General features: G+C 41.4%; 1 protein-coding gene across 20 annotated transcripts in view; it reads left to right on the forward strand.

The window, feature by feature from the left end:
• Nucleotides 1-23,097, forward strand: part of LOC127674284 (leukocyte immunoglobulin-like receptor subfamily B member 2) — a 61,501-nt gene extending 38,404 nt beyond the window's left edge. For 4 of the 20 annotated variants that reach the window (XM_052170060.1, XM_052170132.1, XM_052170102.1 and 1 more), the window contains exons 4-10: nt 9,791-9,908; nt 10,913-11,200; nt 21,409-21,510; nt 21,774-21,816; nt 22,005-22,036; nt 22,253-22,305; nt 22,389-23,097. In XM_052170060.1, coding sequence (XP_052026020.1) covers nt 9,791-9,908; nt 10,913-11,200; nt 21,409-21,510; nt 21,774-21,816; nt 22,005-22,036; nt 22,253-22,305; nt 22,389-22,562 — 810 coding nt within the window. In that variant the 3' untranslated portion in view covers nt 22,563-23,097. Of the gene's footprint in view, nt 1-8,349; nt 8,500-8,663; nt 8,700-9,620; nt 9,909-10,912; nt 11,201-21,408; nt 21,511-21,773; nt 21,817-22,004; nt 22,037-22,252; nt 22,306-22,388 lie in introns of those variants that run through there. The other 16 variants (XM_052170077.1, XM_052170154.1, XM_052170069.1 and 13 more) reach the window with 14 other exon arrangements.
• The last annotated feature ends 229 nt before the right edge of the window (nt 23,098-23,326 follow it).

Genomic DNA, 23,326 nt, shown 5'->3' on the forward strand with positions numbered 1-23,326 from the left:
CATCTTCTCCTTCTCCTCCTCTTCCTCTTCTTCCTCTTCCTCCTCCTTCTCCTTTCTCTTCCTCTTCTCCTTTAAATTTTTTACATCTTTCTTTTTTTATTGTTGTTCTTAGTTTTTATCTCAGGATAGTTGATCACATGGTTTCTAAAGCATTTTTACTTCTATAAGTTCATAATAAGCTTAAGGCAATAGTTCATGTCATAGATCAATAAAGGTTTAAGGAGTTACAAAAGAATTGTCTTTCCATTAAGACTAGTATCTGACTAACATTCATTATCTTTTTCTAGCATCATAAATTCATTAAAAGTTTAAAGCAATAATTTTATGTCATAAGTTAGCATAGTTTTGTCAAGAGATAAATCATCTGCTTTGTGTTTTATGTTGAAGTCTTGTATAGATGGACTAGTCCATCATTTATTTTCTGTCCTTGCACCTAGTTCCAGTTTTTTAATTTTAATTTTAATTTTTATCATATTTAACACAATATATATTTTTATACCAAGCATAAAAATAATGGACATGTTATTTAATGAACATAAAAAGATAAAGTCTTTTTGTTTGTTTCTTCCATTTTGTTTTTACTAGAACTTACAATCTTGGCTCTTACTGTGGTAGAAACCGAAAATAAGAACAATTTTTAGACGTTGGAGTTCATAGTAATAAGGCTGTACTTCAATGTCCCTCACATCACCAAAGGATTTTACCTCCATAGTAGCTAAGCTAAGAGTTGACAGTTCTGCTGGGCCAAGTCATGAACTGTAGGCACAATTATTTGGATACAGATTTTCTGCTATGGTCAAAGCTATTTGACTTGAGTGATTGTCATCATTCTCAGCCCACAGGGAACAGGTTACATTCACTTAAGAAATTATCTAACATGGTCTATCCATGAAGTCATTCATCAACTGTTTCAATGAACAATGGTACTGCTTAGAGGGTGGCAAGACATTAGGTGAAGATAAGATTCTGGTTCATTGGCTGTGACGATTTTGTAAAGCATTCATCTCAGAAAAAGGTCATCTTCTTCAAAATTGATACAATAATTATAAATATCAAGCAAAACATTCAGTCTCACTCTTTGATGTTCTCCTACAAGCCAAGCCACCTCCCAAATTGATTGTCTATGTTCCTTTTGACTGTATAAATAAATTTGAAATATGTAAGCTGTTCTGAAAACCATAGTATAGTGTGAAAACATCAACTAAACAATCCTATTTATAGAGAGGCTGAGATTGGAGAAGCATGATTTCAAGACCATTATGCGGTACACAGCAAGACACTGTCATGCACAAACAAGCAGAAAGTGTATATAGATTATACAATATTGGACATATTTTTCCAATTACCAAATTAGAGAGACCCTGGGTGCCAGACAACAAATTTCTAATTCTTCACATTTTTGAGTTTCAATTGATTAGGGTATGTAGGTAATATTAATTTTCATATTAAGAGATATTAAGGAAAAGTGATAGTTACTTCCTGTTATTTTTGTTGTTAGAAGTGAAATTATGTTTGTGTGGGTTTGTTGAAAGATTACTTTCTTGGTTTTTCTGGGGTGTAATTTCCCTCCTTGTGTTGGCGTTTTCCATCTATTATCCTTTGTAGGGCTGGATTTGTGGAAAGATATTTGTGTAAATTTGGTTTTATCATGGAATATCTTGGTTTCTCCATCTATGATGATTGAGAGTTTTGCTGGGTAGAGTAGTCTATGCTGACATTTGTGTTCTTTTAGGATCTATATGAGGTCTGCCCAGGATCTTCTAGCTTTTATCATCTCTGGTGAGAAGTCTGGTGTAATTCTGATAGGCCTGTCTTTATATGTTACTTGACCTTTTTACATTACTGCTTTTAATATTCTTTCTTTCTTTAGTGAATTTGGTGTTTTGATTATTATGTGACGGGAGAAATTTCTGCTCTGGTCCAGTCTTTTTCGAGTTCTGTAGGCTTCTTGTATGTTCATCTCTTTCTTTAGGCTAGGGAAGTTTTCTTCTATAATTTTGTTGAAGATATTTACTGGCACTTTAAGTTAGGAATCTTCATTATCTTCTATACTTATTATCCTTCAGTTTGTTCTTCTCATTGTGTCCTGGATTTCCTGCATGTTTTGGGCCAGGACCTTTTTGCTTTTTGTGTTTTCTTTGACTGTTGTGTCAATGCTTTCTATGGTACCTTCTACACCTGAGATTCTCTCTTCTATCTCTTGTATTCTGTTGTTGATGCTTGCATCTATGACTCCTGAAGTCTTTCCTAGGTTTTCTATCTCCAGGGTTGTCTCATGTTTTGATTTCTTTATTGTTTCTATTTCCATTTTTAGATCCTGTATGGTTTTGTTCAATTCCTCCCCATTTGGTTGTGTTTTCCTGTAATTCTTTAAGGGATTTTTGTATTTCCTCTTTAAGGGCTTCCAGCTGTTTACCTGTGTTCTCCTGAATTTCTTTAAGGGAGTTATTTATGTCATTCTTAAAGTCCTCTATCAGCATCATGAGAAGTGATTTTTGGATCCAAATCTTGCTTTTCTGGTGTGATGGTGTATCCAGGGCTTGCTATGGTGGAAGAATTGGGTTCTGATGATGCCAAGTGATGGTCTTACTTTGTAGTACATGCTAGCTTTGGTTTCTGTTGCTTATGTTCCTACGGATGGGTCCTGTCATCTGTTTATCAATAGTGCTACCTGCCCTCTCTATATCTGACTGGAGTCTGTCCTTTCTATGATCCTTGTTGTATCAGAACTTTTCAGAGTCAAGCTATCTCTGTGATCCTGTGATCCTGTGATCCTGTGATTCTGTGATTCTGTGATCCTGAGCTCCTGAGATCCTGGGTGTGTCTGAGTTCCTGGGAGTCAAGCTGACTCTGGGACCCTGAGATCCTGGTGTGATCAAGCTCCTGTGATCCTGTGATCCTGGGCTTGAAAAAGTGTCTGGAAGTGGAGCTTCCTCTGGGTGTTGTGGGACTGGCTGCAGAGTTTGTGCCCAAGGTCTGCTCAGGGCACCAGCTCAGACAGACTGGAAGGAACCCATGCCCCTCCTCCTCCTCCTTCTCCTCCTCCTTCTCCTCCTCCTCCTCCTTCTCCTCCTCCTCCTTCTCCTCCTCCTCCTTCTCCTCCTTCTCCTCCTCTTCCTCCTCCTCCTCCTTCTCCTCCTTTCTTGAGATGGTCTTACTTACTTTGTAGTACATGCTAGCTTGTGACTCAGGATGTAGCCTAGGTTGCCTCAAACTTGGCAATCTTTCTGCCTGGGATTACAGGTACGAGCCACCATAGTACCATAGTAGCAACCTTTTTTTTTTTTTTAATTTTTGGTTAGTGATGGGGACTGAACATCTGGTGAATGGTGGGGCCAGCTCTGCACAAGCCTTGGACATGCTAACATGCTAACACCCTAGAGTAGAGACATTCAAATGGTCAATAGTGGTAATATAAACTTTGCACATCTACACAGACCCTTGCTGCTGCATGGCTATAGACCCATACATGGCCCTTAGTGGCAGCATGGGCTAGGACTTCTCCACTTCAGGTGGCAGGGCAGGCTACCCACACCAGGCTACTCCTCTCCACTCTTGTGTCTCTAGTTTTGTCTCTCTGTATAATGCTCAAACAGGTTGGCTTCTCTTTCTCTGCACCACATACTTGCACATTGCTCTGGTTCCCGCTGTGAGGAGCAGTAGGCTGGCACCTGGGTGTCATCCTTCGTCTTTGCCACACGGTGTGGTTGCAGATAGGCCTGTAGGTGTGTCAGGTGGCATGACTCTTCTTTTGTTTTCTTAATAAGCCATTCTGGCTGGAATATGATAAAAATTTAAGATAGTTTTATTTGGATTTCTGTGGAGAGCAAGGACAATATTTCTTAGCCATTTGTTTTCCTCTGAGAACTCTGTATTTAGCTCTGTAGTCTGCTTTTATTTTATTTTTTTATTGTTTTTAACTTTTTTTATTCAATATATTTTTATTTACATTTCAAATGATTTCCCCTTTTCTAGCCCCCCAGTCCCTGAAAGTCCCGTAAGCCCCCTTCTCTACCCCTGTCCTCCCATCCACCCCTTCCCACTTCCCCGTTCTGGTTTTGCCGAATACTGCTTCACTGAGTCTTTCCAGAACAAGGGGCCACTCCTCCTTTCTTCTTGTACCTCATTTGATGTGTGGATTATGTTTTGGGTATTCTAGTTTTCTAGGTTAATATCCACTTATTAGTGAGTGCATACCATGATTCACCTTTTGAGTCTGGGTTACCTCACTTAGTATGATGTTCTCTAGCTCCATCCATTTGCCTAAAAATTTCGTGAATTCATTGTTTCTAATGGCTGAATAGTACTCCATTGTGTAGATATACCACATTTTTTGCATCCACTCTTCTGTTGAGGGATACCTGGGTTCTTTCCAGCATCTGGCAATTATAAATAGGGCTGCTATGAACATAGTAGAGCATGTATCCTTATTACATGGTGGGGAATCCTCTGGGTATATGCCCAGGAGTGGTATAGCAGGATCTTCTGGAAGTGAGGTGCCCAGTTTTCGGAGGAACCGCCAGACTGATTTCCAGAGTGGTTGTACCAATTTGCAACCCCACCAGCAGTGGAGGAGTGTTCCCCTTTCTCCACATCCTCGCCAACACCTGCTGTCTCCTCAATTTTTAATCTTAGCCATTCTGACTGGTGTAAGGTGAAATCTCAGGGTTGTTTTGATTTGCATTTCCCTAATGACCAATGAAGTTGAGCATTTTTTAAGATGCTTCTCCGCCATCCAAAGTTCTTCAGGTGAGAATTCTTTGTTTAACTCTGTACCCCATTTTTAATAGGGTTGTTTGGTTTTCTGGAGTCTAACTTCTTGAGTTCTTTATATATATTGGATATTAGCCCTCTATCTGATGTAGGATTGGTGAAGATCTTTTCCCAATTTGTTGGTTGCCAATTTGTCCTTTTGATGGTGTCCTTTGCCTTACAGAAACTTTGTAATTTTATGAGGTCCCATTTGTCAATTCTTGATCTTAGAGCATACGCTATTGGTGTTCTGTTCAGAATCTTTCTCCCTGTACCGATGTCCTCAAGGGTCTTCCCCAGTTTCTTTTCTATTAGCTTCAGAGTGTCTGGCTTTATGTGGAGGTCCTTGATCCATTTGGATTTGAACTTAGTACAAGGAGACAAGGATGGATAAATTCACATTCTTCTGCATGCTGACCTCCAGTTGAACCAGCACCATTTGTTGAAAAGGCTATCTTTTTTCCATTGGATGTTTTCAGCCCCTTTGTCGAGGATCAAGTGGCCATAGGTGTGTGGGTTCATTTCTGGATCTTCAATCCTGTTCCATTGATCTGCCTGCCTGTCACTGTACCAATACCATGCAGTTTTTAACACTATTGCTCTGTAGTATTGCTTGAGGTCAGGGATACTGATTCCCCCAGAATTTCTTTTGTTGCTGAAATTAGTTTTAGCTATCCTGGGTTTTTTGTTATTCCAGATGAATGTGAGAATTGCTCTTTCTAACTCTGTGAAGAATTGAGTTGGGATTTTGATGGGTATTGCATTGAATCTGTATATTGCTTTTGGCAAAATGGCCATTTTAACTATATTGATTCTACCGATCCATGAGCATGGGAGGTTTTCCCATTTTTTGAGGTCTCCTTCCATTTCCTTCTTCAGAGTCTTGAAGTTCTTGTCATACAGATCTTTCACATGTTTGGTAAGAGTCACCCCAGATACTTTATACTGTTTGTGGCTATTGTGAAGGGGGTCATTTCCCTAATTTCTTTCTCAGCCTGCTTATCCTTTAAGTATAGGAAGGCCACTGATTTGCTTGAGTTGATTTTATAACCTGCCACTTTGCTGAAGTTGTTTATCAGCTGTAGGAGTTCTCTAGTGGAGCTTTTTGGGTCACTTAGGTAGACTATCATGTCATCTGCAAATAATGATAGTTTGACTTCTTCCTTTCCAATTTGTATCCTTTTGACCTCCTTATGTTGTCGAATTGCCCGAGCTAGTACCTCAAGTACAATATTGAAAAGATAAGGAGAAAGGGGGCAGCCCTGTCTAGTCCCTGATTTTAGTGGGATTGCTTCAAGTTTCTCTCTATTTAGTTTGATGCTGGCTACCGGTTTGCTGTATATTGCTTTTAGTAAGTTTAGGTATGGGCCTTGAATTCCTGTTCTTTCCAAGACTTTAAGCATGAAAGGATGCTGAATTTTGTCAAATGATTTTTCAGCATCCAATGAAATGACCATGTGGTTTTTTTCTTTGAGTTTGTTTATGTAGTGGATTGCATTAATGGATTTCCGTATATTGAACCAAACCTGCTTTCCTGGGATAAAGCCTACTTGATCATGGTGGATGATCGTTTTGATGTGTTCTTGGATTCGGTTGGCAAGAATTTTATAGAGTATTTTTGCATCAATGTTCATAAGGGAAATTGGCCTGAAATTCTCTTTCTTTGTTGGATCTTTGTGTGGTTTTGGTATCAGCGTAATTGTGGCTTCGTAGAAGGAATTGGGTAGTGTTCCTTCTGTTTCTATTTTGTGAAATAGTTTGAAGAGTATTGGTGTTAAGTCTTCTTTGAAGGTCTGATAGAATTCTGCACTGAAACCATCTGGTCCTGTGCTTTTTTTGGTTGGAAGACTTTCTATGACTCCTTCTATTTCTTTAGGCGTTATGGGACTGTTACATGATCTATTTGGTCCTGATTTAATTTTGGTATTTGGTATCTGTCAAGGAAATTGTCCATTTCCTCCAGATTCTCCAGTTGTGTTGAGTATAGGCTCTTGTAGTAGGATCTGATGATTTTTTGGATTTTCTCAGTTTCTGTTGTTATATCTCCCTTTTCATTTCTAAGTTGTTAATTTGGATACTTTCTCTGTGCCCTTTGGTCAGTCTGGCTAAGGGTTTATCTATCTTGTTGATTTTCTCAAAGAACCGCTCCTGGATTCGTCGATTCTTTGTATGGTTCTCTTTGTTTCCAATTGATTGATTTCAGCCCTGAGTTTGATGATTTCCTGTCTTCTACTCCTCTTGGGTGAATTAGCTTCTTTTTGTTCCAGGGCTTTCACGTGTGCCTCAGTGTCAAAGATAAAAAATACCTTAGAGTAAAAGGCTGGAAGACAAACTTACAAGCCAATGGTCACAGGAAACGGAGCAGGAGTAGCCATTCTAATATCAGATAAAATTGACGTTCAACCTAAAGTCATCAAAAGAGACACAGAAGGACACTTCTTGCTGGTCAAAGGAAGAATCCGCCAAGAAGAACTTTCAATTCTGAACATCTATGCGTCAAATGCAAGGGCACCCTCATTCGTAAAAGAAACTTTACTAAAGCTCAAAGCACACATTGCACCTAACACAATAATTGTGGGGGACTTCAACACTCCACTCTCCTCAATGGACCGATCGGGAAAACAGAAACTAAACAAGGACACAGTAAAACTACTTGAAGCTTTGGACCAATTGGATTTGACTGATATTTATAGAACATTTCACCCTAAAGCAAAAGAATATACCTTTTTCTCAGCATCTCATGGTTCCTTCTCCAAAATCGACTATATAACTGGTCACAAGAGAGACCTCAACAAATATAAGAAGATTGAACTAATCCCATGCCTCTTATCAGATCACTATGGAGTAAGAGTGGTTTTCAATAGCAACAAAAACAACAGAAAGCCCACATACACATGGAGGCTGAACAATACTCTACTCAATGACACCTTGGCCAAAGAAGAAATAAGGAAAGAAATCAGAGACTTTTTAGAATTTAATGAAAATGAAGGCATCACATACCCAAATCTATGGGACACAATGAAAGCAGTGCTAAGAGGAAAACTCATAGCCCTGAGTGCCTCCAAAAAGAAAATGGAGAGAGCATACACTAGCAGCTTAACGACACACCTGGAAGTCCTGTAGTCTGCTTTTAAGTTGAGTTATTTTCATTTCTGTTATTTGCATCATCAGCTCTAGGGACATGTAGTTAGTTCCTACTAACTACTTCTGCAGTTAGTTGGTTAGGAGAATTATTTACGGAGACCATGCACATACTGCAGAAGCCTTGGTATGTATCTTCCTTGGCTCTTCCCTCCTGTAATCCAAGCTGTTATATTTCATGTCTGCCTACTTCCTGTTCAGACTAGTTGAACCATTCCAGTAGATTTTGGAGGGGGGCATTTGGGATCCATGTTTTCTGCTTGCATCTTGTGGTTTTCTCTCATTGCCCACAGGTGCACACATATATGGGAACGTCAGAGGATAGTGTGCCCACACCCATAACAGGATTTAAAGCCTGGAAAAAAAAAGTGAATAGAGGACTCATTGCCTGGCCCAGACTTGAGGCGTCGAAGATGTGTTGTGCAAGAGCTTATCCTCTTCCTGTTTTATTGGGTGTCATAATTCCTGACAGAGTTTCCGGACACCAGTCTGCTCTACTCCATGGGTGTGTCCCCCCAGCGCAGACAGTATAACTAGGTCTCTGTGGATGTGGAGATCTGGCTCGAATCACCATCATGGGCCTTGGGGCTGCTCTTCTTGCATTTGGTGAGTGGTACAAGGGTCTTTATTCTTAGCTAGAGAGTGATGAACACAGGCTCCCAGGTTTAATCCTCAGCCTGTCCATCTCGCCCTGCTCTTGGCTCTTGGTAGGGCGTCAGTGGAGTTCAGGGCAGACTTCTCTCATCAGATCTTTTCTTTTCCTGTTTCAGTGTGTTTAATAGAACAGAGGATCTGGGCACACCATGGTGAGTCTGTTTTTGTTTAAGCACCCAGAAACTGGTTTTTGGTTTAGAGTAGCATTGGAAGTTTAGGAATCTTGGAGCAGATATTGACAACCAGCTGTATACTTACTTCATATTTAGTCCTTACTATTGTGACCTTCTGTGGGGTATAGATTCTCCACCATGGCCTACTACGGCTCACATGCTATCCAGTTTAGAAGGATATTGCAACAAATGGTGTGGAGGAGGGGCGCCTGTACAATTGTTTGTTGCTTAAGATTCAGCCATTTAATTTCGAGTTTGTTTTCTTTTTCTTCTCATCTCTTCTCATGTGAGCTGTTTCTGGTTCTCTTACTGAGCCTGCTCCTAGGAAGACACATCATCTTCGGACAGAGTTGAAGTAACTGCTGTCTAATGAGGGGGCAGCACAGAGGCAGTTCATCTAGATGCTGAGGCTCTCAGGATTTTTGTGAGAATGGAGTGGTTGGATTTTACGGGGGAAGAAAGGGGCAAAGTAAGACATTATGTCAGTGCTTTAATGGAGCACTATGTTGGCTGGCCTGTGGACATGTCAAGGTTTGGTGATAAGAGTGACAATCTTCAGGGTTAGTTCCTGGGCTGTCGGGAGACATGGAGAGAAGCCACTAGACAGCACTAAGGTAGGGGAGTTATTCTTACACTGTTTGAGAACAGTAAAGATGATTAGGCCTATTAAAACATGCCAGGAAGTCTGCTGGTGAGTTTTCTTTCAACATGACATAAGCTAGAGTCATTTGGGAATATGGAATGTTAACAGAGCAATTGCTTCCACCGTATCAGCCTGTGAGCATGCCTGTGTGGCCATTTTCTTGATTCACGATTGATGTGGGAGTTACTCCATAGCTCCCTGGGAACCACACTTCCCTGACATCAGATGACTAGACTTCTTTTTCCATGTCCCTTTAGAACCATCTCCCCAGCCTTCCATCTGGGCAGTTCCGGGGTCTGTGGTTTCCACAGGTAGTGCCGTGACACTCTTCTGTAGGACCCCTCCAGGAGTGACCAAGGTGCGTCTACAACATCACGTACCCAGTGGGATGTGGCGTGATAGCACAGCACATGGAAAAACCCAAGAGGTTTTTGAGTTCAGTCTGCTGAACATGATGCACATCAATGCTGGGATTTACTATTGTACATACCACAAGGGAGGAAAATGGACACATATTAATGGCACACTGCAGTTGATCGTGACAGGTGAGTAACTTCCAGGAACACTGTTCGCCAGTCTAAATCTCTGTTGCCTACCTCAGTGAACTACACACGACCCATCACAGGCCCTGCTCTGTATCTCTGCCCCCATATGCTGATCTCTCTTTTTTTCTTTTCCTTTTCTGTCCTGTCCTCTCCTTCCGGTGCTTCCTCTTCTCTGATGTGTATCCTCACATAATCTTGAACTTCTTTTTTTTTTTTTTTTTTACTTTTTTTATTAGATATATTCTGTATTTACATTTCAAATGTTGTCCCCTTTCCTAGTCTCCTCCCTCCCGAAAGTCCCATAAGCCCTCTCCCCTCCTCCTTTTCCCCAATCATCCCCCTCCTGCTTCCTGGTCCTGGTATTCTCCTACACTGAGGCATCAAACCTTTCCAGGACCAAGGTCCTCTCCTCCCTTTGATGTCCAACAAGGCCATCCTCTGCTGCCTGTGTGTCTGGAGCCACCTGATCCTTCTGCTTCTGTGCTGTTAGTACTAGCATTATACACCTGGTCAGCCACATAATCATGTGGTGATAGGTATAGAACCCAGGGCAGTGCATATATTTGGCAAGAGCTCTACCGACTTAGATTCATACCCTGACCCTCTGTAGGTCTATGCTGACTGTGGTCCCTTTAGAGTGGTGACTATGTCCCTTCGTGGTGGAATTCACGGGGAATGACAGCGGCTTTCTGTTCCTACATAGAGCCTTCTTTGGTTGTATTTATAGATCGAAGAATTTCCTTTTGGTTTCATATTGCCTTCTGTTTTATAAGACTGAATCTTATGATCAATTTTAATAATGTTTTTAAATAACAGGATCTTTTGTGATTTTTTGGGGGCTGTGGGTTTAGGTCTCATGTATAACTGTTTCTGGCCTTGAAATCTTTATATAGAACAGGATGATGTTAAACTCACAGAGATTTACCTGCCTCTGCTTCCTGGGTCCTGAGATTAAAGGTCTGTGCTACCATGAGCAGCTAATAACAGGGTTTTCTCACTTCCAGGTGTTTACAAAGAGAAGCCATCCCTTGCTGTTGATTCAGGACCCAAGGGATTCTCAGAAAGAAATGTGACTCTTGTCTGTCACACAGATCATTTCTTTGAGATCTTTATCCTCTGCAGAGGTGGGAATGCATCCTTTCCTCAGAACTGCTTACAACAGGACCACAACACATTCCCCATCTTCCCTTTGAGCCCAGGGCACAGGAGGACCTACAGATGCTTTGGCTCCTTCAAAATGAATTCCTACTTGTGGTCACTGCCTAGTGACCCCCTTGAGCTTTCGGTCCCAGGTAAGGATGTGTGGTACTTGGCCATTGTCTCTGTGCTTAGAGAATTCCCAATGGATGTGGGATATATCAAGTCCACTTTATGTCTGCCTGTGTGCTATTTGATTCAGACTGGAATTGTTTATTTGCATCTGGACTCTGAAAAATTTCTGCTAATCATGTGAAAATAGGGCAGATGTGGGTGTATTCTCTTGGAGGACAGATATTATTCATCACGATATAGGGTGTTCTACTCAGTTATGGCTATGTAAATTACTTCAGTGCTGGCACATGCACGTGCATGCACATGCACACACACATGTACATACATACCTCCCTAGCTAATAGTGATATTGAAAATGAAAGAGTTGAGTGGAGCAGGTGGGACAAGAGCCTTCCAGTCACCATTTGTACCAGGGAGCCAGGCTCCACAGCCTTCTGTGCATAGACGCTTCCAGAAGAGAGTTGGTCTCCTAGGACACAGGCTTACAGACCCACAGGAGGAACAAGCTCCAGCCAGAGACAGTAAGACAAATTTACACCAGAGATAACCAGATGTTGAAAGGCAAGCACAAGAACCCTACCAACAGAAACCAAGGCCACATGGCAACATCAGAACCCAGTTCTACCACAGCCAGTCCCAGATACCCCAATACACTAGAGAAGCAAGAGTTGGATTTAAAATTGCATCTCATGATGCTGATAGAGGACTTCAAGAAGGACATAAATAACTCCCTTAAAGAAATACAGGAGCTGGGCGGTGGTGGCGCACTCCTGTAATCCTAGCACTCTGGGAGGCAGAGGCAGGCAATTTCTGAGTTTGAGGACTGCCTGGTCTACAGAGTGGGTTCCAGGACAGCCAGGGCTATATAGAGAAACTCTGTCTCCAAAAAAAAAAAAATCCAAAAGGCCAAAAAAAAAAAAAACCAAAACAGAACATGAGTCAAAAGTAGAAGCCCTTAAAGAGGAAACACAAAAATCCCTTAAAGAAATACAGGAGACATTTTTATCAATTTTGCCAGAAATATTTTCTATGTAAACTTCAATTTTATTATAAAATGTTTTTTACTTCCGTTTTCAATTTAAAAAAAAGAAAGAAAGAAAAAGAGAAATACAGGAGAACATGAGTCAACAGGCAGAAACCCTTAAAGAGGAAACACGAAAATCCCTTAGAGAATTACAGGAAAACACCAACAATCAAGTGAAGGAACTGAACAAAACCATCCAGGATCTAAAAATGGAAGTAGAAACAATAAAAAAAATCACAAAGGTAGTCAACTCTGGAGATAGAAAACCTTGGAAAGAAATCAGGAGTCATAGATGCAAGCATCACTAACAGAATACAAGAGATAGAAGAGAGAATCTCAGGTGTAGAAGATACCATAGAAAGCATTGACACAACAGTTCAAGAAAATGCAAAATGCAAAAAGCTTATAACCCAAAACATCTAGGAAATCTGGGACACAATGAGAAGACCAAATCTAAGGATTATAGGTATGGAAGACAGTGAAGATTTACAACTTGTTTTATCTTCAACAAAACTATAGAAGAAAACTTCCCTAACCTAAAGAAAGAGATATCCATGAACATACAGAACACCAAACAGGCTGGATCAGAACAGAAATTCCTCCCATCACATAATAATCAAAACACCAAATGCATAAAACAAAGAAAGAATATTAAAAGCAGTAAGGGGAAAAGGTCAAGTAATTGATGAAGGCAGAGCTATCAGAATTACACCAGACTTCTCACCAGAGATGATAAAAGCCAGAAGATCGTGGGCAGACCTCATACAGACCCTAAGAGAATACAAATGCCAGCCCAGGCTACTATACCTAGCAAAACTCAATCATCATAGATGGAGAAACCAAGATATTCCATGATAAAACCAAATTTACACAATATCTTTTCACAAATTCATCCCTACAAAGGATAATAGATGGAAACCGCCAACACAAGGAGGGAAACTACACCCTAGAAAAAGCAAGAAAGTAATCTTTCAACAAGCCCAAAAGAAGATAGCCACATAAACATAAAAAGACATGGAAGAACACTTCATACTCATCAAAGGAAAAATCTACCAAGATGAACTCTCAATTCGAACATCTATGCTCCAAATGCAAGGACACACACATTCATAAAATTAACTTTACTAAAGCTCAAAGCACATATCTGCACCTCACACAAATTATTTGTGACTATTGTGAAGGGAGTTGTTTCTCTAATTTTTTTCAGCCTGTTTATGCTTTGAGTAGAGGAAAGCCACTGATTTGTTTGAGTTAATTTTATATCCAGCCACTTTGCTGAAGTTGCTTATCAGGTTTGGAAGTTCTCTGGTAGAATTTCGGTGGCCACTTAAGTATACTATCATATCATCTGCAAATAATGATATTTTGACTTCTTCCTTTCCAATTTGTATCCCTTTGACCTCTTTTTGTTGTCTAATTGCTCTGACTAGGACTTTGAGTACTGTATTGAACAGGTAGGGAGAGAGTGGGCAGCCTCGTCTAGTCCCTCTTTTCAGTGGGATGGCCTTGAGTTTCTCTACATTTAGTTTGATGTTGGCTACTGGTTTGATGTACATTGCTTTTACATGATGGATGGTCATTTTGATGTGTTCTTGGATTTGGTTGGCAAGAATTTTATTAAGTCTTTTAGCATCGATATTTATAAGGGAAATTGGTCTCAAATTCTCTTTCTTCGTAGGGTCTTTGTGTGGTTAAGGTATCAGAGTAATTGTGCTTCATAGAATGAGTTGGGTAGTGTTCCTTCTGTTTCAATTTTGTGGAATAGTTTGGAGAGTATTGGTATTAGGTCTTCTTTGAAGGTCTGATAGAACGCTGTACTAAACCCATCTGGTCCTGGGCTTTTCTTGGTTGGGAGACTTTTGATGACTGCTTCTATTTCATTAGGGGCTATGGGGCTGTTTAGATCATTTATCTGATTCTGATTTAACTTTGGTACCTGGTATTTGTCTAGGAAATTGTCTATTTCATCCAGATTTTCCAGTTTTGTTGAATAAAGGCTTTTGTAGTAGGATCTGATGATTTTTGGATTTCCTCAGTTTCTGTTTTCATGTCTCCCTTTTCATTTCTGATTTTACTAATGTGAATGCTGTCTCTGTGCCCTCTGGCTAATCTGTCTACGGTTTATCTATCTTGTTGATTTTCCCAAAGAAACAGCTCCTGGTTTGGTTGATTCTTTGTATAGTTCTTTTTGTTTCTGTTTGGTTGATTTCATCCCAAGTTTGATTATTTCCTGCTCTCTCCTCCTCTTGGGTGTATTTGCTTCTTTTTGTTCTAGAGCTTTCAGATGTGCTGTCAAGCTGCTAGTGTAAGCTCTCTCTGTTTTCTTTTTGGAGGCACTCAGAGCTATGAGTTTTCTTCTTAGGACTGCTTTCATTGTGTCCCATAGGTTTCGGTATGTTGTGGCTTCATTTTCATTAAATTCTAAAATGTCTTTAATTTCTTTCTTTATTTCTTCCTTGACCAAGTTATCATTGAGTAGAATGTTGTTCAGCTTCCAGACGTGTGTGGGCTTTCTGTTGTTTCTGATGTTATTGAAGATCAGCCTCAATCTGTGATGATCTGATAAGATGCATGGTGTTATTTCAACCCAACTTTTGATTTTCCAGTGTGTTGGGGTATCCAGGACTTGCTGTGGTGAGAGAACTGGGTTCTGATGTTGCCAAGTAGCCTTGGTTTCTGTTGGTAGGGTTCTTGTGCTTGCCTTTCACCATCTGGTTATCTCTCGTGTTATTTGGTCTTGTTGCCTCTGCTGTAGCTTGTCCCACCTGTGGGCCTGTAAGCCTGTGTCAGCACTCCTGGGAGACCAACTCTCTTCTGGCAGGATTTTTGTGCAGATGGCTGTGGAGCCACTCGGCTTCTGCGTGCAGATGTCGACTGGAAGTATCCAGTCCCATCTGCTCCACTGTTTGTATGTCCTATGCGCTCCTAGCCCTTCTGCTCCAGACAGTTACTGGAGAGAAAGTGGGGATCCAACCTCCTTGCCCAGAAGTGAATGCACTGCTGGGAGATCACTCTTTCCTGGTGGGCTGTGCACAGCGGGCTGCGGAGCTGCCTGGCTCCCTGGTGCAAATGGCAACCAGAAGACTCCTTTCCCAGCTGCTCCACTGTATGCCCTATGCGCTCTTAGCTGTTCCTCTCTGGACAATTATTGGAGATAAAGTGGAGATCTCACCTCCATGCCCAGAAGTGAAAGTGCTGCTGGGAGATCACTCTTTCCTGGCGAGCGGTGCACAGAAGGCAGTGGAGTCGCCTGGTTCCTTGGTGCAAATGTCGGCTGGAAGGATCCTGTCCCTGCTGCTCAACTGACCATATGTCCTGTGTGCTCTTAGCTCTTCTGCTCCAGACAGTTATTGGAGAGAATGTTGATCAATTTTAAATAAGCAGTTGGGATGTGGGTGAAGCATCACTGTACACCATCTTCTCTGGTGGCCAGGTTCCTTATATTTCATTGATATTGAAATAGTCAGATAAAATACTCATTAGACATTTTTTTTCAATCAACAAAATTAAAGGCAGCAAGCACCCATTTTTAGGCACCCGGGGCTGGCCCTTTGTTCTCAACTGGGCAGTTCTCTGCTTTCTCAATTCACTCCCAACCACAGGATCTTGCAACACATCTAACGCCACCAGTTTAATTCAGAAAGTTGAACACCCACTTCAGGTGTGTTCCTTGACTGCCTTCTTTCTTTTTAAACAAATTATTTCATTTTGGCTTTTTGATACAGCTTTCTTTTTTTAACGATCCTGAAACTTGGTCTGTAAAGTGTCTCGAACTCAGTGATATGCCTGCCTCTATCTCTCAAGAGCTGAGATTAAAGGTGTATGGCACTGCTGACTGCCTCAATTCATGTTTACATTAAAATTTCAAGCCAGGTGTGATGGCACACAGATATATCATTAATTCCAGCACCCAGATCTCTGTGAGTTTGAAGCCATATGCGTTATTACTGTGTAGAAGGAATCTTTTATAAGTATCACCTGTCAATATAATGGCCAATGGCCAATGAGAAGAGGCAGTAAATATGAGGTGGGACTCTGGCAGGAAGAGAGAATGTTCTAGGACATGGTAAGAATATATGAGAGAGATTCAAGAGAGTCCCAGGGAGAGACTGGAGACGAGATGGACCAAGAAGAAGGTCATAAACCAGCAGATAGCAGAAATTAGAAAGATGCTGAGATGAGAAGGAAGAAGCAGGCTAGAAAGATGTGGTAAGATGGACACATCGTACTTAGCACAGGTAACCGGCCACATGGCAGAATGTAGGCTAGAATAAACTGGAAATCTTTAGTTATGTCTAGCCAGAGTGGCACCTAGCTACTCTTACCAAGGTATTTGTAAGTATATTTTGAGTCTAAGTCTTATTACTTTCTACACAGTAATAACACATATGGCTTCAAACTCACAGAGATCTGGGTGCTGGAATTAATGATATATCTATGTGCCATCACACCTGAGAACATGAGACTGGGAGGAAGAGCCAGGGCCACTACTTCTTTTTCTCTCCCAAGATAGTCCCCACTGCTGCTTTCCTGTTACATAATTTCCTTATGCTTTCCTGTTCCTAGCTTCCTTAAGTTCTCTTTCTTTGTGATCACCTTATTTAGTTTCAATAGGTGCACTTGCATAGTTTTAAATATAAGTTTCATACCTGGGTGAAACCATGTGGTATTTATTACTCTCTGATTCTGGCTTACTTGGTATAATATAATGATTTTCAGTTTCAACTATTTTCGTTTATTGTTTTTTTTCTTTATTTACATTTCAAATGTTAAACCCTTTCCCAAGCTCCCCACCACAACTACTATACCATCCCCCACCCCCACTTCTATGAGGGTGTTCCCTCACCCACCCACCCACTACCAAATCCCTGCCCTTGAATTTCCCTGCGATGGGGCATCCATCTAATCTTCTCAGGACCAAGGGTCTCTTCTCCCATTGATGCCTGACAAGGCCATCCTCTGCTACATATTCAGCTAGAGCCATGGGATCCTCTATGTGTACTTCTTGGTTGGTGGCTTAGTCTGTGGGACCTCTGGGGTCTGGTTGGTTAATACTGTTCTTCCTATGAGGTTGCAAACACCTTCAGCTCCTTCAGTGCTTTATCTAATTCCTCCATTGGGGACCCCGCGCTCAGTCCAATCTTTGGCTGTGAGCATCCGCCTCTGTATTTGTAAGGCTCTGGTAGAGCCTCTCAGGAGACAGCCATATCAGGGCCCTTTCAGCAAGCACTTCTTGGCATCCACAATAGAGTCTGGGTTTGGTGACTGTATATGGGGTGAATCCCCAGGTGGGACAGTTTCTGGATGGCATTTTCTTCAGTCTCTGCTCTATAATTTGTCTCCACATTTGCTCCTGTGAGTATTTCATTACCCTTTCTAAGAAGGACTGAAGCACCCACACTTTGGTCTTCCATCTTCTTAAACTTCATGTGGTCTGTAAATTGTATCTTGGGTATTTGGAACTTTTGGGCTAATATCCACTAATCAGTGAGTGCATACCACGTGTGAGATTGAGTGACCTCATGCAGGATGATATTTTCTTGTTCCATCCATTTACCAATGAATTTAATGGATTCATTGTTTTTTAATAGCTGAGTAGGACACCATTGTGTAAATGTACTACATTTTCTGTATCCATTTCTCTGTTGAAGGATATTTGGGTTCTTTCCAGCTTCTGGCTATTATAAATAAGGCTGCTATGAACATAGTGAAGCATGTGTCCTTGTTATATATTGGAGAACCTTTTGGATATATGCCCAGGAACGGTATAGCTGAGTCCTCAGGTAGTAAGTACTATGACCATTTTTCTGAGGAACTGTGAGACTGATTTTCAGAGTGGTTGTACCAGCTTGCAATCCCACCAACAATGGAGGAGTATTCTTTCTCCACATCCTCAAGAGCGTCTGCTATCACTTGAGTTTTTGACCTTAGCCATTCTGACTGGTGTGAGGTGGAATCTAAGGGTTGTTTTGATTTGCATTCCCCCGATGACTAAGGATGTTGAACATTTCTTTAGGTGCTTCTTAGCCATTCAATGTTCCTAAGTTAAAAATTCTTCCTTTAGCTCTGAACCCTATTTTTTAATTGGGTTATTTGATTCTCTGGAGTCTAACTTCTTTAGTTCTTTTTATGTCTTGGATATTAATCCTCTATCAGATGTAGGATTGGTAAAGATCTTTTTGCAACCAGAAGGTTGCCATTTTGTCCTATTGACAGTGTCCTTTGCCTTACAGAAGCTTTGCAATTTTAAGAGGTCTTATTTATCAATTCTTGATTTTAGAGCATAAGCCATTGGTGTTCTGTTCAAGAACTTTTCTCCTGTGCCCACGTGTTCAAGACTTTCCCCCACTTTCACCCCTAGAAGTTTCACTTTATCTGGTGTTATGTGGATGTTTTTCGACTTGAGCTTGTACAGGAAATAAATATGGGTCGATATTCACTCTTCTACATGTTGACCTTCACCAGGACCATTTGTTAAAAATGCTGTCTTTTTCCCACAGGATGATTTTAGCTCTTTTGTCAAATATCAAGTGACCATAGGTGTGTGGATTCATTTATGGTTCTTCAATTCTATTCCATTGATCTTCTTGCCTGTCCTTGTACCAATACCATACAGTTATTATCACTATTGCTCTGTAATACATCTTGAGGTCAGGGATGGTGATTCTTCTAGACGTTCCTTTATTGATGAGAATAGTTTTCACTATTCTGGGATTTTTTTGTTATTCCAAATGAATTTGGACATTGCTCTTTATAACTCTATGAAGAATTGAGTTGGAATTTTGATGAGGGTTGCTTTGAATCTGTTGATTGCTTTTGGCAAGACGGCCATTTTTCTATATCAATCCTGCCATTCTGTTCTCTATCTCTTTTATTTTGTTGTTGATACTTGAATCTGTAATTTCTGGCCTCTTTTCTAGGTTTTACATTTCCAGGTTTGCCTTCATTTGTGTTTTCTTTATTGTTTCTATTTCTACTTTTAGGTCTTGTATCACTTTATTTAATTTCTCCACTTGTTTACCTGTGTTTTCCTGTATTTCTTTCATTGAGTTATTGATGTTCTCCTTAAAGGACTCTATTATCTTTATGAGATAGGATTTTAGGTCAGCTTCCTGATTTTCAGCTGTGTTGTTGTATTCAAGGGTTGCTGTGGTGGGAGAACTGGGTTCCGATGATGACCACGTATATTGGCTTCTGTTACTTATGGTCTTGTGCTTGCCTTTCACCTTCTGGATATCCCTGGTGTTTGCTTGTCTGAGTGATTTTCTGGAGTCTGCCTCTTTTGACACTGAATTGCTTCAAGTCTCCTGGTAGGCCTGCAGCCCTAGCTGTAGCAGACCACCTGTGGGGCATTCCTATGGGGGGGGTCTCTTCACAAGGGCAGAGAAGCTACTGATCTGTTGCCCTGGCTGTAGTCGATCTCCTGGGAGGCCTTAGACTGTTGGGTCTACAGTGGAGCAGTCAGGATGTTATCCAGCTGCTCTGAGTGCAGCTGATCCTTAACTTCTCTGAGTGCAGTAGGTCCTCAATTTCTCTGAGTGCAGTGGGTCCTCAACTGCACTGAGTGCATCGGATTCTCCAGGGTGAATCAGGGTATGGTGTGTTCACTGGAGCAGATTCCCCAAGAGTTTGCTCCAGGAGAAAGGACCGGGTGACGGAAGGGGTGGAAGGAGCAGAAGGGATCCCCTGTATTTCTTTCAGGGATTTATTTATGTCCTTAAAATCCTCTATCTTCACCATGAGAAGTGATTTTAGATCTGAATCTTGCTTTTCTGGTGTGATGGTGTATCCAGGACTTGCTATGGTGGGAGAACTAGATTCTGATGATGCCAAGCAACCTTGGTTTCTGTTGCTTATGTTCTTACGCCTGCCTCCCACCATCTGGTCATCTCTAGTGCTACCTGCCCTCACTGTATCTGACTGGAGCCTGTCTCTCTTGTGATCTTGGTTGTGTCAGAACTCCTCAGAGTCAAGCTGTCTCTGTGATTCTGTGATTCTGAGATCCTCTGATCCTGAGATCCTGGGTGTGTCTGAGCTCCTACGAGTCAAGCTGCCTCTGGGATTCTGAGATCCTGGTGTGACCAAGCTCCTGAGATCCTGTAATCCTTTGTTACTGGGCTTGTTAGAGTGCCCAGGAGTTGAACTTTTTTTGGGTGTTGTGGGACTGGCTGTGGAGCTAGTGCCCAAGGTCTGCTCAGGGTACGGGCTCAGACTGGAAGGAACCCATGCCACTGGGTTCCTGTAGGTCTGGCAGGGATCCTGCATCCCTGGATGCTGCTGGTCCCAGTTACTCCCTGGTGTTGGGGCAGATGTTGTTGTCCATCTATTTTCTTATGGGTATTATGATTTCATTTTCTTCTCTAGATGTATAAAGTTCTATTCTGCCTACATATTACATTGTCTTATGCGTTTATCAGTGAATGGATATCAAGCTGCCATGTGTATATTCCCTAGCTGCTGTGACTAGTGCACACAAATGTTGAAGACACTGCTATGTTTACTTAGAGTTTGTCAGGATAAGGTATAATGCTCTCTCCCTTTTATTAAAACAAAGAAAACAAAACAAACAGAATACAATATATTAGTCATTGTATGCTAATCTCTTTGTAGACTTATTTCATTTAAACATGTCTTTGTAGATTATAATATTTTGCAGTTTATGACTGCTGAATTTTATGTTTGACCTCCAATTTTTATTATAAAACACTTTCCCTGTTGTTTCCTGATTTTCTTTTCTACATGTGGGTCATTCAGGCTCTCAGTCAAGATTAGTGTATGTTCTTCCTAGACTATCTGGAAAGAGTTCTTCTTGAACCTCAGTGGACTGAGTTATCCTTTATGAACCACTTCCCCAAATGAATTTTCTTTGGTATTGTATTTAATTTTTCTCATCAGTTGGGTATGCTGATGCATGCCTATGATCCCAGCTGAAGACAACTGATGTCAGGTAGGCCTCAAGGTTGAAGTCATCCTGGGCTACATAGTAAGTCTCTATTTTATGAGACTCATCATAGACACTACCTATATGATCAATAACATATGGATTGATAGTGTCAATTGTTTTGTTAGGTAGGTTCTCTATAGTTTCCTAAATACCCAGTTCTCTGTTTGGTATAAGGTTGGCATGCAATAAATGTTTAATTGCATAAGTGAACTAATGTAACAGACATTTAATAACAGATCACTACCGTTTTCTAATTGTAGGCCCATCTGTGTCTTCCATTGTGGTTTGGGTCACAGTTGCTGCTGTCTGCTTCTTCATTTTCCTTCTCCTCATCTGCCTCTGGCACCATTGGGCCAAATGCAGTATGTCCTGGGGATGATGTTAATCTGGGATGGGTGTATGAGGTGTGTGGGGTGTGTGAGGCATGTGGGGCATGTGAGGTGTGTGGGGCGTGTGGGGGTGTGTGGCATGTATGGGTGTGTGGAGTATGAGATGTATGGGGTATATGGGTGTATGGGGTGTGTATGGGTGTACAGGTGTATGGGTGTGTAGGTGTATGGGTGTGTAGGTGTATGGGGTGTTTGGGGCTTGTTGGATTCTAAGATTGATCTTTGTCTCTCTGTAGAGACCAGCAGTAGTGGAACTAGGATCCAAGCGAAATATAAAAGGTAGGGAAATTTGACTCTCCTAATAAATACACCTCTTCATCTCCATCTAAGACTTTGTCTGAGTACTGGATACTGAAGCCAGGGCCCCTACTGCTCAACAAGCACTCTAAACTCCTAAAAATTCTACTTATATATAATCTCTTAGGCATATTTTAACATTTCCACTTTTTTTTTTAACTCAACTCTAGCTCAGCCATGGACACCGAGGAGAAAATTAAATGTAAGGTGGAGTGTCTCTGAGGAAGGGTTGCTTGTGGGACTTTGTAGGCCCTCCGGGAAGAACAGCAGAGGTGGGAAGGTGGGAGGTGCCGCCCTGCTGTGTGAGGTCACTGTCTTTCCCTAGGATTCTGTCAGTCACTTATGAAAGATAAAATACAAGCCTCTATGGTTTCAAGGCTCATGTGAAAGAGGCCCGTTCTCCTGCCTTTCCTTCCAGATGGTGAGTTAGAATGCACCCAGCCTGAGAACTGCAGCCAGGTGGACGCACAGGTGAGCCCTCCCTCCCTCCCTCTTCTCCTCTTCTTGAATCCTACCTACGTGTTCTCTTCATAATTTGTTTCTCATCATGGCAGTTGTCTCCAGTAGAAGACTCAACGGAAGTGACTTATGCCCAACTCTGCCAAGACATACTCCTGGAGCACATGGATTCACCTCCCTTCAAAACACTTGAGGGCAGGCCTACACACGAGACCTGTGTGTATGCCACACTCAGATTATCCCAAGAGGGGAGCCCGAGCGAGCAGTGAGATAGGTGGGCCTTTCTTCTCCAGAGGGAGGCGCCACCAACGAAGCTTCTCATGCTCTTCGTCTCCAGCCATCATCTTGCAGCTCCAGTGAACTCAAGCGTAGACACGCTTGTTAACTGCAGAGGGACTCTGGAGTTCATAGACTCACTCAGCAAACCTCTGATTCCTTGTTATTTGCTCACTCGCTCTCTTCTGTACCTGGCAGATGTGTGCAGATGTGTGCAGAGGACTCTTTCCTCAGGATCACATTAACTTAGTAAGACAGTAGTTTCCATCACATACCAAAAGTGGCAAGTTGCACAATGTGGAATCCTGTTGACTTGTGATGCAGGACGCCTCACCAGTGTGATCCTTAACCTTGACCGTCAAGGGTTGGGTTTTAGAGTAATGTAGGAGGTATGCCTGTAGGTGTGGCTGCAGAGCTCCTCTAGAGATGTTTACCTGAAGTGGAAAGACATACCATGTATATCGGTGGGACTATTATATGGCGCAGGGTATTAGATTAAATAAAAAGTAGAAATTAAGTGTAACATTACTACTCATTGGTCTCTGTCTCTGTTTCCTAAGTATGGATTTAGGATGACCATTATCTGTAGACCATTATCGTTTAGAATGACACATCTGTGTTATGTGCCTAGCACTACACTTAGAGGCATGTTTATGTACTGTAGCATCACTTCCATGATAGACTATACCTTCACACTAAGTCAAAACAAACACTTGGTGATGATGATTCTCAATTTTCAACATGATGAGATATAGTC

The sequence above is a fragment of the Apodemus sylvaticus genome, chromosome 1 (genome assembly GCF_947179515.1).
Source record: "Apodemus sylvaticus chromosome 1, mApoSyl1.1, whole genome shotgun sequence".
Lineage (NCBI taxonomy): Eukaryota > Metazoa > Chordata > Mammalia > Rodentia > Muridae > Apodemus > Apodemus sylvaticus.